This window comes from Emys orbicularis, chromosome 6, assembly GCF_028017835.1.
Source record: "Emys orbicularis isolate rEmyOrb1 chromosome 6, rEmyOrb1.hap1, whole genome shotgun sequence".
Lineage (NCBI taxonomy): Eukaryota > Metazoa > Chordata > Testudines > Emydidae > Emys > Emys orbicularis.
The window spans coordinates 126,284,182-126,302,011 of record NC_088688.1 but is presented as its reverse complement, the minus strand read 5'-3'; the positions used below and the strand labels follow the sequence as shown (position 1 = coordinate 126,302,011).

The window sequence follows — 17,830 nt, the reverse complement described above, 5'->3', positions numbered from 1 at the left end:
CACTGGAATAAATTGCTTAGGGAGGTTGTGGAATCTCCATCATTGGTGATTTTTAAGAGCAGGTTGGACAAACACCTGTCAGGGATGGTCTAGATAATACTTAGTCCTGCCTTGAGTGCAGGGGACTGGACTAGATGACCTCTCGAGGTCTCTTCCAGTTCTATGATTCCGAAGTGGAATTTCCGAGAGGAGGACCTGCAGAATTTCCTGCCATGTATGCCACTCCCCCCACTTCAAATGCAAGCGCGTGCGCACACATACACACTGCAGCACTGGTCATAAGTGAGTACTTAGAACTGCCTGGAGAACATTTCTGCAAAGCTCCGATTTGAGTCCCAGCATACATCTGCTTGTGAGGTCTTCACTTTTTACAGAGGATGAACAAAATAACCTCACTGCTTCAGGAGCATTGCTAAAACACTGTCTCCAATACGAATGGCAGGAGCCCATCTCGCACAGCAACACAAAATTTTGACCAGCAGTGTATTCAGTCTGCGTATTTGACTACACTGTCAGAAAAGACAGCTTGGATGGAAATTAGGGGGTTACAATGCCAGAGCCCAGGCTGGTGTGCCAATGTCCCAGCTCACCAACTACACTTAGGGCTTGTCAACATCACACAGCTTTTAGCGGCAGGGCTGTGTTGACACAGCCCTGATGCTAAAAGTCGGCATGTGCAAACGCTCTTTGTTGTCACTTTTGCAGACAAAATACTTCCACCGCCGCAGGCGGCATTCAGTTTGTCGGCAGGAGCACACTGCCACTTGCCACGGCAAAACTTGTGTCTTTTTGGGGGGCGGGGGGCCCTTTTTAAGCACCCGTGAAAGACAAAAGCTTTGTCTACAACTTGGAAGTGTAGACAAAGCCTAAGTATTGATGCCATGTCCTGGAGAGTGCCTCTTTCTCTTCTACTGAATCCACAGCCAAAAAATGAAATCTCTAGCAACAAGAAACCAGCAGATGTCAGCAGAGGCTAGATATTTAAAGAGCTCAAGCTCCCATTTCAGCATCAAGATAAGCAGCTGGATTGATTCTCCACTGCCAAGTTCCTTGCAAGAGTCATTTACACCGGTGCAAAGTACATATCAAACTCTAGCATCTCAGAATAGTTAGTAGCATTTGACCCCACTTTGCACTCATTTTGCTTAGGTGTAAATGACTACACAAGGCACAAAGCTGTGGTGAAACAGGACCGTAGTATTTTAACTTGTGAGCACTGGGTTTATATTTTGAAACTCTTTGAATACGATAACTATTCTTTCCTCCCCCATTTTCACTTGCTCATATCTTTCTGAAACATTCTGCTTTGAATCTGAAACTTTCCAACCCAAGAATAACTTTTCTGGAACGTGTAAGGAAAACTGTTTCAGTTACTGGGGGACGGAGGGCTTTTTCTGCTTAAAGGGTATCTGAAGCATGAAGGAGACACACTTAACATGCTCTTTACTGTCACAGAATCAGAACTATTAAACAACCTCCTTAAGAAAAGGATTGATCCTGCTTGCCAAATGCAGCCCGCAGGCAGATCACCAAATGGAACCTTCTCCGGTCAATGGTCATTACACGGCAGGTTTCCAGGGTTGGGGGCTCCTGGGGGTGACGACCCTCGGTTTGCTCTCCCACCAGCGAGCCCTACAACCTCACAACAGCCAAAACAACCTGGCTCCCTGTCACAGAATCATAGATTATCAGGGTTGGAAGGGACCTCAGGAGGTCATCTAGTCCAACCCCCTGCTCAAAGCAGGACCAATCCCCAACTAAATCATCCCAGCCAGGGCTTTGTCAAGCCTGACCTTAAAAACCTCTAAGGAAGGAGCTTCCACCACCTCCCTAGGGAACCCATTCCAGGGCTTCACCCACAGTAACTCACTCAGAGTGGGGCAATGAAGCGGGATGGGCCCGTCTACACAGCTGGGTACCAGGCAGGGACTCTGCAGGTGAACCAGGGTCAGGCACTACGCCCGGTCCATACAGGATCAAGCTCCAGGCAGGGGCCTGTGCCCAGGCCCTAGAGGGGCAGACACCAGGCAGGAGCCCGGTCCATAGAAGGTCCGCGCCCGGTCCATACGCCCCCCCCCCCCCATTACCTTGGTGCCCTGCGCGGCCTGCCCCACCAGGCTGACGCGGTGGCCGCGGTGGGCGCCCAGCACCGGGCACAGGGCGCACACGCAGAGCGCGCAGTCGGCGCAGAACAGCTCCAGGGGCCGCTCCCGGTGCTCGGGGCACCAGCGGCCCCGCTCCCGCAGCGCCCGCAGCTCGGCCGCCGCCTCCCCGGCCGGGCCCAGGCGGTGCCCGCGGAAGGCGGGCGCCCCGCCGGGCTCCCCGAGGTGCGGCCGCGCGTGGGCCCCGCAGTAGGAGGCCAGGCAGGTGAGGCAGCTCCACTCCGCCGCGCCGCCCTGCCCCGCCGGGCACAGCTCGCACCGGGGGCCCGGCTCCGCCCGGGCTGCGGCGCCGCGCTCGGGCTGCGCCATGGCCGGGCTGCGCCTCCTTCCCGCCGAGCCCGGGAACCGAAACTCGCCGGCCGGAGGGGGCGGGCCTGGCCGCCCCGCCTCAGCCCGCGGAGCGCGCCTCGCGGGCCCGGCCCCACCCCGGCTAGGGGGAGCCACCCAAGCCCAACCAGCCACCTGTGCTCCGGCCTCAGGGCGCCCACGCGTGGGGTAGCGGGCAAAGGCCCCGCGTGGACAAGCCCCTGGGGAGGAAACATGGCCCCAGCCCCTGCTTTTGGAGCAAGCTGGCGGTGGGGCGGGACCCTTACAAGCGGCTGAAGGCCCAGCGCCGTGCACCCCCCTTATCAAATCCACCCAGCGCCTGCCACAAACCTGCCTCCCCAACAGCCTCGGGCCCCCCTTGGGCCTGCTCCGAACAAACCGTTTTGCTGGCATTGCCGTGACAGGGAGTGGTGTGAACCTACCCGGCTACGCCAGCAAAGGCCACCCTGGAAATACGGTTGTACTGGCCCCAGAATCGTTTCAGGGGTAGAGCTCGTTCCACTGGGGGAAACTGGTATAAATTATACCATCCAATCGATTGCAGGGATAAACTGCGTCTCCACGATGAGGTTTTGCCAGATAGCCACACTGGTACACCCCTTCTAGGGTAGAGACTCCCCACAAAAAGATTAACCCCCGTTATCCTAATTAATGCTAACGGATTTTTGGAAGAGATATTACGCTCATGCTTCTGGGGTTTAGCCCATGTCTAACCCCCCAGAGATCAGAATGAGTCCTATGGGCGGGAGGGGGGCTCACTGAGGGGTTCTTACACGTTTCTCTGAAGCATCCAGTGCTGGCCCCTGCAAGAGACAGGATACTGGACTAGGTGGACCATAAGTCTGAAGCAGTTTGGCAATTCCTACATTCCTAGGCTGAGTATTACTGCCCCCGCTATAAGATAGGCCCCTATCAGACACATCTGTATTGTATTCAAACATCCTCACAGACATTCCTGCTGCTCGTCTCTAAATCCAGCTATCCCTCCATCCCAACATAGGATTTATATGAATGGAATTTCCAAACATCCTTTTTAGTCATCTCTGTGCTTCCTACGTCTGGAAAGATGTGCACAAGCATCCACACTTGGCCTGATTTACATTGGCGCTAAGGGACTTCTGCACCACTCTAGGCGCATAAATGGGCCTGGTTGTAAATAAGGCCCCTTTGCACTAGCAGAGCTTCAATAAGAATCAGGACCAATAAGTCTTTAAGAGGACTTGCACACAAGGAAAAAGTCAGTAAGGTAACAGGAAACCACACAGTGATGAGAGACTACAACCACAAGCATCTGTTAAGTACAAATATAGACAGACATGCAAAGAGTTTATGGAGAACCCAGAAAGTAGAAAGACTAACAAGGAGATGCAATAGATCCAAATCTACCTACTAATCCTAAATCTATTTCCTAATAGAGAATTGACAAAGAATAATAGGGAAATCTGATACCACTCACCCCAAGCTACATGACAATCAAAATCAGAAGCAGGCTCACAGAATGAAGCAATGCAAGGGTCAAATGCAATTATTATGTAGTCATAGAAAGGGGTATTAAAATTAATGAGTGTGAAAGAGGTGGGAGAACCCTAAAACACCTGATCACTAAGGAAAAGCAGAATTCAGTTCCTCCAAAGGAGCAAGAGGAAGGAACAAGTAGCGGCCAAAATGGCTTCACAAGGGACTTACACAGACACCTGAAGGTTGAACCAAAATCTGATGCTGAAAATAGACAATTAGGCCCTAGTTCAGCAAACACTTATGCATTACTCACATGAGTAAAGTTACGCATGTTCATAAGTGTTTAAAGGACTGGGGCCTTAGACACCAAATTGGTACATGGTATAGGTAGTCGGTGCCTGCAGGAAGATAAGGACACACAGAAGAGTAGAAAGAATACTATAAACTAATGAGGATATGGAGTGAAAGTGGGTGGAACTCCCACTGAAGTCAGAAGCTACTTGGCTAATCGGAGATTGGTAAAGCACACCCTTTTCTGTGAAGTGCATATGGCTAGTCAGCACAGCTGCTGAACCTCAGAGTATGATGTTCTAAAGTTCCTAGTCACTTATTCAGTATGAAATTGTTTGAGACAAATAAGGTAGTCTTGGAGTTTCTGATGTTTTCAGGGTCTCACTTCTCAGGCAGTTTGACAGCCTGAATGGTGAATTTTCTTTTTTAAATAGTGATGGGCTTGGGGACGTTAGGCTTCCTGGCTTATTTAAGGGTTTAGGGGGCAGGGAGGAATGTTTATAATAAAAGTACAGAGTTCTTGTAAGTTTCTTGTCACCTGGATTCTGAATGTCCTAGTTTTAGATCCTGTTTTTGTGTAATTCCAGTGTTCGTCGGGTCTTTAATGCTTCAAGTCACAGATATGTACTTTCAACCTTAACAAAGTCCTCTGGCTGGTATCGTCATGCAGCTGTCTTGTTATCTCTAACCAGATATGGTTGCAATGTGTATTGGGAAGCTTCTGACCAGTGAGGTTTCACCCCTGTGCAGAGGGCCAGCAAAGCCTTCAACATAGGGTGTAAATGCCCCACCGCCAGCCTCATGGTGATTCGTCACTGTGGTGAATTTCACCCAGAGGGAACAATTAGGGGAGAGGGCAAGGTCAAAGCAAAAGGCAGGTGAAAGCAGCAGAGCAGTCCATGCTGAGGAGAGAGGTGGATGGGGACTGTCCTTGCTTCTCACCATCTGGGTACCTTTACATCTGCCTGGCCATCAGGCTGTGAAGGGAATATAGCACGGTACAGTGGGAATGGGGCTAGGAAGCCACTGCCAGCCCTTTGCTAGTGCTAATCCCAGCTCTGAAAGTGACTTCTTGTGTGGCTAGGGCAAGTCCCATGACCTCTCTGTATTTCAGTATGCTTGTTCCAAAAATGGGGATGATACTCAGCGGCAAAAGGAAGTTGGTGAAAGTGCTTTGCAAAAAGAAAAAAAGCATTAATGCCATCAGTGTCAAACATTGGAACTTAACACAGAGGACATGCAAACTAATGGCACAGGAAGGACTTAGAATGTTAAACATTAATAAGGGAAGGCTCCTATGCAAATATACCACTCCCGTCCTGCACCGACAGACTTCTAATCTGCCCTTATAAATCCTGCAGGCACTGACCTAGAAGGCCATCAGAACTGTAGGCTAGAAAAAAAATGGCTTCCTGTCTCAGTTTCCTTGTAAACACTAACACTGGGCACTTCGGAGTTTCCCATCAGGGAGAGTGCATGTACGACTAGCAATGTGCATTCCACCCAACGGGCAGAAATGACTTGAGTAAGCAGTAGGACAGTCAGGCTGAAGGAAACTGAGGCTGGAGGCCACTTTTCATTTCCAGCCTCAAAGTAAACATAATATTAAGTACATACACACAGGGTTTTTCAGTCGAGGCCAGCAGCTTGCAAGTTTTGTTTCGCTAATAGGATTTTTTTTTAAAGCCTGTATGCTGCTTTGTGTAGTAAATTGCTTGTATAGTTTTGGTCTGAGCGAGATGTAGTTTTTAAAGTCTATTTTAGGGCTGTCGATTAATTGCAGTTAACTTACGTGATTAACTCCAAAAAAAATTGCACTGTTAAACAATATTTTGGATGTTTTTCTATATTTTCAAATATATTGATTTCTATTACAACACAGAATACAAAGTGTACAGTGCTCACTTTTGTTGTAGGAGCAGCAGTGAGCTGTATGCTCTGTATAACCTGTATGTTCAAAAGGTCTGTTAAACCTTCTCCCCCCCCCCCCCCCTTCTCCTCTCCCTCTTTAAATACCTGTGAAATGGCTTTTCCCCTCCCCCTCCCCCCTGGAATGCTTGTGGGATGAATGGGCTGCTTGAGCAGCTGGAAGATCAGAAGAGCTCCCAGGTAGACAAGGTGTCTGGCACTCTGATTAGGCAGCAATCACACACCCAATGCATGGACACTGTCCGAGATGGAGTGTGACCAACCAGACACAGCCAAGTCAGCTCTAGTCACAGGCCATGAGGAGCAGGTCCTTAAAAGGGGAAGGGGCCATGTGCTCAGGAGTGCACTCACAAGCTTGTACCTCCCGTGAAGGCCCTTTGCCCGGACCACCTGGCCAGTGGTTCGCCGCATTGCATTCCATCGTGCCTTGGGAAGACTGACCTTCATCGCACTGCCCATCGCTGCACTGTGGGACACTTACCTTGAAGGATCCTGACATCTCCAATGCTGTGCCTGTCCTGGGAGCGCGAGTATGCGAGTGAGAGTGTGCCCCCACCCCCCCTTTGAGCTTAGCTATCAGTATAATAAACGTGCTGCTTTCTGCCAGACTCTGGTGGGTCATTAGTCCTCCCCAAGCTTACTAGCTGGCCCAATTTTGGGCAACAACTTTATATTATTATTTTTGATTACAAACATTTGCACTGTAAAAATGAACAAAAATAATATTTTTCAAGTCACCTCATACAAGTACTGTAGTGTAATCTCTTTATCATGAAAGTGTAACTCATAAATGTAGATTTTTTTTGTTACAGAACTGCACTCAAACAAAACAGTGTATAACTTTAGAGCCTACAAGTGCACTCAGTCCTCCTTCTTGTTCAGCCAATCGCTAAGACAAACAAGTTTGTTTACATTTACGGGAGATAATGCTGCCTGCTTCTTATTTATAATGTCACCTGAAAGTGAGAACAGGCGTTCGCATGGCACTTTTGTAGCTGGCGTTACAAGGTATTTACATGCCAGATATGCTAAACATTCATATGCCCCTTCATGCTTCGGCCACCAATCCAGAGGACATGCTTTCATGCTGATGATGCACGTTTAAAAAAAAAAAAAAAAGAGTGTTAATTAAATTTGTGACTGAACTCCTTGGGGGAGAATTGTACGTCTCCTGCACTGTTTTACCTGCATTCTGCATATATTTCATGCTTTAGCAGTCTCGGTTGATGACCCAGCACATGTTCGTTTTAAGAACACTGTTACCAGATTTGCCCTTTGCTTTGGGGTATGCTCATTTATTAGGGTTACTCTTCTGGGGGGGATTCTGTACTTCTATCAATGTACTGCTTGTGTCTTGTGTGTTCTCATATGGAGCTCTACTTCTCCCTGCTGCAAGTTCCCTCCCAATGGAGCTATCCTGCAGGACCTCGGGTCCCCAGGGCTGGGTTCTTCCAGCCCCAGAATCAGACGAACATACACACACATTAACAGAGCGCGTCTGAGAGGACTGGGTTAATCAGCACTCCCAAGCTGACCCCTTATATGTCCCTGGACTCAGTATGCTGAGTCGAGCAGCACCTCCAAGCTGTCACCCTCATATGTCCCAGGTTCAGCATGTCCCTGTCCCCACTTTCACGTGATCAAAATCAACCTTCTGCTGGTGGCATCTGACTCAGATGATGAAAAATGAACATGTCGGTCCGCTCTGCTTTGGATCGTTATCGAACAGAACCAGTCATCAGCATGGATGGATGTCCCCTGGAATGGTGGTTGAAGCATGAAGGGACATAGGAATCTTTAGCGCATCTGGCATGTAAATATCTTGCGACACCCGCTACAACAGTGCCATGCGAACGCCTGTTCTCACTTTCAGGTGACATTGTAAACAAGAAGCAGGCAGCATTATCCCCTGCAAATTGAAACCAAACTTGTTTGTCTGAGCGATTGGCTGAAGTAGGACTGAGTGGACTTGTAGGCTGTAAAGTTTTACATTGTTTTATTTTTGAATGCAGTTTTTTTTTATGTAATTTTACATTTGTAAGTTCAACTTCCATGATAAAGAGATTGCACTACAGTACTTGTATTAGGTGAACTGAAAAATACTATTTCTTTTGTTTTTTACAGTGCAAATATTTGTAAACAAAAATAAATATAAAGTGAGCACTGTACACTTTGTATTCTGTGTTGTAATTGAAATCACATTTGAAAATGAAGAAAACATCGAAAATATTTAAAGAAATGTTATTCTATTATTGTTTAATTGTGTGATTAATTATTTTAATCGCTTGACAGCCCTAGTCTATTTATTATTTGCAGGCTCAAGTGAGGTATAATTTGAATTCTCTAGGTCAACAGCCATCAAAAAGAGCTGGATCAGTGAGTTGATCTTGCATTAATAAATGTTCCAAGAATTTTAAGGATTTCTAAGCAATGAGAATGTATTTTAATATTTAAAAAGACATAAAACCTCTTTTTATTTATAACGGTAGTAACGGAGTGCCTTGCATTACAGCATCCTGTGATGTGGGGAAGTATTGATCCATTTTACAGATGGGGAATGGAGTCAGAGAGATTAAGACCCTGATTCAGGAAGGTACTTAAGCATTTGCGTGCGAGTGGTTGCTGCCAGACAAGGAGTGAGTGGCTGAGCCAGTAACTGAACCCAAAGTTTCTTAAGTCGCAGGTCAGTGCTTTAACGCCAAGGCCATCAGCTTTCCTCCCTGTTTTGTTTCCAATTGTTTAGACAACAATAGGGTGGTCCTTCAAAATCATAGCAAGCAAAGTAGCATTCGTTTAATGATTCCTAAGTAGAACTAGTAAGAAAATGGATTTTCCGTCCCACTAAAAAATTCAAGATTTTGAAAAATTTTATCCTAAAATCAGGAAAGAAAGCCAAAATTTCACAATTTATCACAAAATCAAATGCTGAAAAAAATTCATTTTGGGTCAGTTGAAATGTTTTGTTTCTATTTCAACCCTTTAAAATATCAAATACATTTCTAAGCAAAAAATAGTTTCAAAACAAAATATCAAAACTTTTCATTCCAAAAATGTTGAAATGGGACATTGACATTTAAAAACTTTCCCCCCCAATTGTTTTCAAAACCAAGTTTTGTCAAAACTGATACAATTCTGTAGTTTTCTCAAAACGGCAATTTCCAATAGAAAAATGTTTCATTGAAAGTTTTCCAACCAGTTCTATTTAAAACTAACCTCCTCCCTGCTTTTAATGGTGATCAGCCTGGAGCCTGCTCCTACAAACCTTTCTGCACATGGCTAACTTTACTCACCTGAGAAGTCACTGGGGCTAATCACATTCGCAAAATCAAGCAGATGCATAAGTGTGTGCAGGACTGAGGAGTTGGTTTGCAGCCCTACTGCGTGTCAATGGCATTTTTCACCAGGCTTAATACCCTTGTGTGAGACCAGTGTGAATTCAAAGATTGAAACGTCACTCAAGCAAAATCCTGACTCTTTTTGGAGAATTAGTTTATTTTTCAAGGTTAACCACTTTGGAAGTGCTGAGAAGTGGCGGGGTGAGGAACAGAATGTTTATTTTAATTACTGCAGTTTCATTCTGGGTCAGGCTAACCTGTTGGGATCTCTTTTGTGAGTCTGTGTATTTTAAGTAATTTAATTTTACAAAAGATTAGGAGGCCTTTAAAGTGCCTTCAATAGTGCTGCAAAAGCTTAATTTTCATGTTCAATTTTTATTTTCTTCAAACATAAAAAAAGCTTTGAAGGTCCAATTTTAACTTACATTGATTACATTTTGTTTGTACTTCCCCTCCCCCCCGAACATTTTCATTAGGAAAATAAATGAAGGCAAGAAGTATTTTCCTGAGTTAATTACTTCCATTTTTCTTAATTAAAAAAGTGGAAAGTTTTTTGGGGGCATAAGAAACATATTAGTTTATATACTCCTTGCTATTTTTTACAAAGTTACCAGTAAACACTTTTTCTACAGGATGTGGCATTTTCAATGCGGCGTTGTAATTATTTCTGTACACTTGAATTTTTAAGCACGTTTCTAAATTACATGGCCATTGGTTAGGGAAATAGAGCAAGATTCTCTCCCTCTCTCAAGAAAGGGTTTTGGGATGATTATTGTAAAATGCAAACAGGATGGTTTAAAAATACACTTAAGCAGAAGTGTGCAGTTCAGATTTTTTTCCACATTCCTCACATATTATATTCAGTTCCTTATTAAAATAATCCACTTGTTAAAATGGCAGACTCCACACAAACACCAGCTCAACACACAAAAGACTTAAGAGCACCCCAAGGACAAAACATCCAGGCCATGCCCTCCAAAAGTATATGATTAAAAAAAATAAGCTCACTACACCGAGTTCTGAATGTCACCTGATCAAATGGAGCACTGTGTATCTGAAAGGGGTTATCTGTCCAGACTGGATTGTAAGATCCTTGGAGCATGGGTCTGTCTTTTCCGGTTTCATTTTTACAGCATGCGGTCTGAGGGCTCAGTAAATAAATCTGAAAAAAAAAAGATGTTAAGATCAATTTAAGGTTCAGAGTAGCTTAAAGGTAAAATGCCTTACCAGGTGTTATAATTATCCCCAAACCAAGAGCTAGTCCAGGTCTACACTAGAAAAGCGTTGCCAGTGCAGCTATATTGGTATAACTAGAGCGGCAAACCCTCCTAGTGCAGATGCAGCTTATCCAAACACAAAATGCTTTAGCTGGTATGGCTCATACCAGTTCCCCAAATGAAAGCAGCTTTCCTGGCAAAAGACCTTTTCCTGGAACGACCTTAATAGATGCTCTGGCTGACTAGAAAAATCACAGCTGCTCTCCAGAAAGTCCCACACTCCCCAAGGACTAGGTCGAGATATATCCCTTCCAAATTAAGTGCTGCAACAAGACAGCTAGAATTCCTTGATGTGTGAGACATGTTTCATAGATTCATAGATTCTCGGACTGGAAGGGACCTCGAGAGGTCATCGAGTCCAGTCCCCTGCCCGCATGGCAGGACCAAATACTGTCTAGACCATCCCTGATAGACATTTATCTAACCTACTCTTAAATATCTCCAGAGATGGAGATTCCACAACCTCCCTAGGCAATTTATTCCAGTGTTTAACCACCCTGACAGTTAGGAACTTTTTCCTAATGTCCAACCTAGACCTCCCTTGCTGCAGTTTAAGCCCATTGCTTCTTGTTCTATCCTTAGAGGCTAAGGTGAACAAGTTTTCTCCCTCCTCCTTATGACACCCTTTTAGATACCTGAAAACTGCTATCATGTCCCCTCTCAGTCTTCTCTTTTCCAAACTAAACAAACCCAATGCTTTCAGCCTTCCTTCATAGGTCATGTTCTCAAGACCTTTAATCATTCTTGTTGCTCTTCTCTGGACCCTTTCCAATTTCTCTACATCTTTCTTGAAATGCGGTGCCCAGAACTGGACACAATACTCCAGCTGAGGCCTAACCAGAGCAGAGTAGAGCGGAAGAATGACTTCTCGTGTCTTGCTCACAACACACCTGTTAATACATCCCAGAATCATGTTTGCTTTTTTTGCAACAGCATCACACTGTTGACTCATATTTAGCTTGTGGTCCACTATAACCCCCAGATCCCTTTCTGCTGTACTCCTTCCTAGACAGTCTCTTCCCATTCTGTATGTGTGAAACTGATTTTTTCTTCCTAAGTGGAGCACTTTGCATTTGTCTTTGTTAAACTTCATCCTGTTTAACTCAGAACATTTCTCCAATTTGTCCAGATCATTTTGAATTATGACCCTGTCCTCCAAAGCAGTTGCAATCCCTCCCAGTTTGGTATCATCCGCAAACTTAATAAGCATACTTTCTATGCCAATATCTAAGTCGTTAATGAAGATATTGAACAGAGCCGGTCCCAAAACAGACCCCTGCGGAACCCCACTCGTTATGCCTTTCCAGCAGGATTGGGAACCATTAATAACAACTCTCTGAGTACGGTTATCCAGCCAGTTATGCACCCACCTTATAGTAGCTCCATCTAAATTGTATTTGCCTAGTTTATCGATAAGAATATCATGCGAGACCGTATCAAATGCCTTACTAAAGTCTAGGTATACCACATCCACAGCTTCTCCCTTATCCACAAGACTCGTTATCCTATCAAAGAAAGCTATCAGATTGGTTTGACATTTGTTCTTTACAAATCCATGCTGGCTGTTCCCTATCATCTTACCACCTTCCAAGTGTTTGCAGATGATTTCCTTAATTACTTGCTCCATTAGCTTCCCTGGCACAGAAATTAAACTAACTGGTCTGTAGTTTCCTGGGTTGTTTTTATTTCCCTTTTTATAGATGGGCACTATATTTGCCCTTTTCCAGTCTTCTGGAATCTCTCCCGTCTCCCATGATTTTCCAAAGATAATAGCTAGAGGCTCAGATACCTCCTCTATTAGCTCCTTGAGTATTCTAGGATGCATTTCATCAGGCCCTGGTGACTTGCAGGCATCTAACTTTTCTAAGTGATTTTTAACTTGTTCTTTTTTTATTTTATCTGCTAAACCTACCCCCTTCCCATTAGCATTCACTATGTTAGGCATTCCTTCAGACTTCTCAGTGAAGACCGAAACAAAGAAGTCATTAAGCATCTCTGCCATTTCCAAGTTTCCTGTTACTGTTTCTCCCTCTTCACTAAGCAGTGGGCCTACCCTGTCTTTGGTCTTCCTCTTGCTTCTAATGTATTGATAAAAAGTCTTCTTGTTCCCCTTTATTCCCGTAGCTAGTTTGAGCTCATTTTGTGCCTTTGCCTTTCTAATCTTGCCCCTGCATTCCTGTGTTGTTTGCCTATATTCATCCTTTGTAATCTGTCCTAGTTTCCATTTTTTATATGACTCCTTTTTATATGTTGTGGAGAGCGGAGTGCTTTGCTCTGTGGAAAGCCGTAAGAACTGTTGGAGAGAGAAGTGAAGGACAAAGCTACAGATTCTCATTGGAAACCTGGGTTAATGGAACTGTATCCAGTGCTCTAGACTTAAAGACATTGAACAGCTCACTTTTCTCAAGGAGGAAAAGGGGCCACCAGCTACTGCCCAGAGCCACCATGTGCAGGGCAGAGAGAAGAATGAGGAGTCAAATCTTCTCCAGCTGCCAACTGTTTGACATTTCTGCTTTTATATGCAGTGTTGTTGTAGCTGTGTCAATCCCAGGATCTTAGACAAGGTGGGTGAGGTAATATCTTTTATTGGACCAGCTTCTGCTGGTGAGAGAGACAAGCTTTCAAGCTTACACTGAGCTTTTCTCCAGGTCTGGGAAAGGTACTCACAGTGTCACAGCTAAATACAAGGTGAAAAAGATTGTTTAGCATAAGTAGAATCATAGAATATCAAGGTTGGAAGGGACCTCAGGAGGTCATCTAGTCCAACCCCCTGCTCAAAGCAGGACCAACCCCCAGGCCCCTAAGTGGCCCCCTCAAGGATTGAACTCACAACCTTGGGTTTAGCAGGCTAATGCTCAAACCACTGAGCTATCCCTCCTGCATGTTTCAAAGGACCATTTAAAGTGACTGCTCCAATCATAGGGAGGAAAGGTGGGGGTGGGGGTTGCTAGTGGGTTACAGATTGTTGTAATAACCCATAAATCCAGTGTCTCTATTCAGGCCATGATTTTTAGTGTCTAGCAAAGTTATGAATTTAAGCTCCCAGGCTCACCTTTTTAAAGTGTTGTGCAGATTTCCATTGGGGATGAGGACTGATAGGTCAGATACAGAGTGATCACTTTTTGAAAAGTGTTCACCCACAGGTGATAGGGAGTCTTACTATTTTCCTGTGTGAGTTCGAGAGTGGGGTGATTGGTTTGACCCACATAGTTGCTATTGGGGCATTTAGTGCACTGACTGAGGTACACCATGTGTTATAGGCATGTGTAGGACCCATGGACCTTGAAAGGTGCGTCGAGGGTTTTTTTTGATCATTGTAGCAATGGAGAGATGCCTGCATGTGTTGTTCTGGCATGGTCTGCGGCCGCTTTGAGTTGGTGTGTCCTTGTTTGCGGGGAGCCGCTTCAGATGACTTTGGAGAGGTTGGGGGATTGTTGGAAGTCCAAAAGAGGGAATTCAGGAAAGATTTCTTTCAGGGTGGGGTCCCCATCATACATGGGTTGTAGTTTGATGACAACCCATATGGGTTCCGCTGTGTGTGTGTGGGGGGGGGTGGTAGGTGACAACTGGGGATGTGCAGTCGGAGGGAGTTTTATTTCTGTATTGAAGCAGGCTCTCTCAGGGTATTGGGGTAGCTCATTTCATGATGCAATCTGCTTCTCTGGTGGAGTGTCCTGTTTGGTGAAGGCAGTTTTGAGCGTGTTAATGTGTATATCCTAGATTTTCTTTTTGGAGAATATTTTGAGGTATGTAAACACACATTTCTTCCTTCAGAATACTTCTGCTTGTGTGGTTTTGAACATGTGCTAAAACCATAATCCAGGGGATTTCAATCATAGCCTTACATATAATGTTGCTACATACATTTCACCATGATATTATTGACCAGAGTGTTATTAATTATCAATGATACATCAACAAAGCATATTTTGTGCAAAGATTATAATAGTGTGTAAGGTGTGAATACAGGGGTGCTTTCAGTCACACCTACCCCGATTGAATTTGTGAAAAATGTAATGTGAATTTTCATGGAAACTTTTCCACTGGCTTTACACAGCTTTAGAATCATAGAATATCAGGGTTGGAAGGGACCTCAGGAGGTATCTAGTCCAACCCCCTGCTCAAAGCAGGACCAATCCCCAGACAGATTTTTGCCCCAGATCCCTAAATGGCCCCCTCAAGGATTGAACTCACAACCCTGGGTGTAGCAGGCCAATGCTCAAACCATATTGCTGCTCATAATTCCACAAGGTCTAATACCTAGGTAGTTTGGCTTCTCAACAGAATATAAAATATCCAAAACAATTATGCATGCCACAAATTATTATCCCTTCAGTGTAGTCTTACCTGACCCACTTCCAACTTGAGAAAGCAACAGGACTACTCATGCATGTAAAGTTACTCAAACATGGAAGAGTTTGGGCCTTTAGCTTGGATTATAATTCAACACCAAACAGAATTATCCCACTGCAAATATTTATAACTTGGATAAGTTTCAACAAGATCAAGTGACAAAGCCAGGCTAGTGTTTAGCCATCCAAAGCATGAAGGTGAAAGTCCTGTTGACACACCCACAAAACACACAACTGCAAAGTGATAATCTTTCACACAGAAATGCCAGACTATTTTCAGAGCCCTGTTTGCACATGTACAGTGTGCTGTAGTGCCAGAGTAACATCTAGACAGCATCATCACCGCTTCTTCAAAAACTGACAGCCTTAAAAGGGATTTCTCTTGCAAGCAAGTTTATTTCAGGATTTTCGAGATGATGAACATGCTCAATATCCCAGACCTAGAAAGTATTAAGGTGGGACAGAGTATTGGTATTCCCTTAGCACCAAGAGGCTGAGATCAGGGTCCCATTGTCCTCCATGCTGTACAAACAGGGAGTGGCAGGGAAGAGTTAGAGGGCAAGAGCCATCCTGGGAATTTACACGGGATTTGTGGGAGTCTCTCTGATTATCTCACCATAGCATCGGTCACCGAGCCCTCCTTTGCCCTCAGACAGGCCCAGGCTCAGAGCCCGTGTAAGCAGCAGGGCAAAGCAATTGGTTTGCTGTGACCATGGCCTCACAAGCCCTGCAGGTAGCGCCTAGCCCTTGCTGGGTCCCCACAGGCATGGCGCTCATACACGGGGACCTTCTCTCCTAGCCTGTGGGGGATCCTGGGAATTCAATCATGCAACAACAAACACACCCAGACACGAGTCAGGCCCACACACTGACACAAAGAGCAGGGGGCAGTAAGGCCCTGTGGGTACCTCAAGCCGCCTGGCATCTGTGCGTCTCTGGGGCAAGCACTCAGAGGCAGAGTCCTTCCCAGCTAGAGCTCTTGGCCCCTCAGGCCTGTCCCTGCACAGAGCTCCCCCTCTCCCGTCAGAGGCTCCAAACTCAGGCCAGACTCAGAGCTCCTCTCTCTCCCCACCCCCAAGATGGCTCCTGTTGCTAGTTCCACACCCCACATCAGCTAAAGGGGAAGGGCCCTCAGCTGTGCATCAGTCTCTGACCAGCCCAGTGCTGCCACAGTAGTGGCAGAGTAACATCTAGACATCAGGAGTCCGTTCTCCCCTCCTAAGGGTTAGTTTTTAGTCCAGGCTTTGTGGTGAGCCCTGTTTGAATTCGACTGTCGGGGAGAGAAGCACCTTGGAGCCATTGACACTTATTACAGCGTGCTGGTAATGTGCTCGGGAACAAACATGCAAGCCCCCATCCTCCTCCCTCCACTCGAGCAGCGGCATTCCACAGGCCCTCTGCTCTGGTTAGCCGAGAGGCAGAGGGCTGCATCGCCAGGCCAGAAACCGCTCTATAAACACTGGCCCTGTGTCCTGGCCAAACACCAAACACTCCCCATCACCCCTGCCCTGAGAATAAACAGGACCAAGATGCGACTTGTTTACTCAGCATAACGTGCCAGGTTGGGAGCAGGGCAGCTGCCCCACCTCATCCATAGCCGCTTAGCACCTCCACAGCCTGAGACCTGCCCCCTGCCGACATCGCCAGCTCACTACCCCAGCGGTGGTTGTTGGCACCCTTTCCACCAGCCCAGTGCTATCTGCCCTGCTCAATCATTAACCCAGCCAGCTGTCCTCTCCTCACCCTATCGACCCAGGCGCAAACCATTTGCTGCTGTATTGATTTGGTTGCTGTGGTTGCTATCCAGCGTACGTGGCCTTTCTGGTTTGCCACGGAGTTCACTTTCCCAGTCAACTTCCCTCTGAGGGATCTTCCAGCCATCTGCCGCTACCCCTCCCCTCCCCCCCGCCACGGCACCCACACTTCCATTCTGACCCTCCCCACCTTGTCCCTCTGGCCTTACACCCAGGCCCACCTTGCCCTGCTTTATCGCTAAGATCACTGCCATCAGTGACCTCCCCAGCTCTCAGAAACCAGGCTTCCTTCTCCCTGAGGGCATTCCCCCCTCTCGCACACCTTGCCCCACGCTGTCTCCAAAGAACCATGGGATGGGGGGGAGGGGAAGAGTCTGAGCTGCTTCTCCCCTGCTATTTCACTGGTCTACAATTTTTGAGAAGTCGTCTGCTTCAGAGATAAAATGTGCTATTTATTCTGTATTTTGATGTGCTGAATTCAAATATGACAATTAAAACAACTGATTGGCTACTGTTTCTAAGATATTTAAGTTTTTACATTTTATGTCTATGTATATTGTGTAGATAGTAGAGTTTTAATCATAAATTGTAAACCTAGGACTTTTCATGTGTTTATGGTTGCTTTACATGATATTTCACCTGTCCTGTTTATGTAACATTTTAAAAATCAGCAAAAGGGTTATATAAATAAAATTTATTATGAAACAAAAGGCAAAAAACTATTATGTACATAGTTTAGTCCTATTCAGTGTCTACTCGGCACTTCTTGGCTTGTCTCTTGTATTCATTAAATGAAGCATCTCTTATCACTGTCCAGCAATAGTCTGCAAGCATTGATGGGCTCCATTTGCCCTGATAGCGTTTCTCCATTGTTGCAATGTCCTGGTGAAATCGCTCGCCGTGCTCGTTGCTCACTGCTCCGCAGTTCGGTGGAAAAAAATCTAG

At 45.7% G+C, this 17,830-nt stretch overlaps 1 protein-coding gene across 1 annotated transcript in view; it reads right to left on the bottom strand.

The window, feature by feature from the left end:
• TRIM14 (tripartite motif containing 14) overlaps nucleotides 1-10,604 on the bottom strand; it is a 36,887-nt gene extending 26,283 nt beyond the window's left edge. The window contains exon 1 of the mRNA XM_065406235.1: nucleotides 10,533-10,604. Within this exon, the coding sequence (XP_065262307.1) occupies nucleotides 10,533-10,604 (72 nt within the window). The remainder of the gene's footprint in view (nucleotides 1-10,532) is intronic.
• Nucleotides 10,605-17,830: the final 7,226 nt, after the last annotated feature.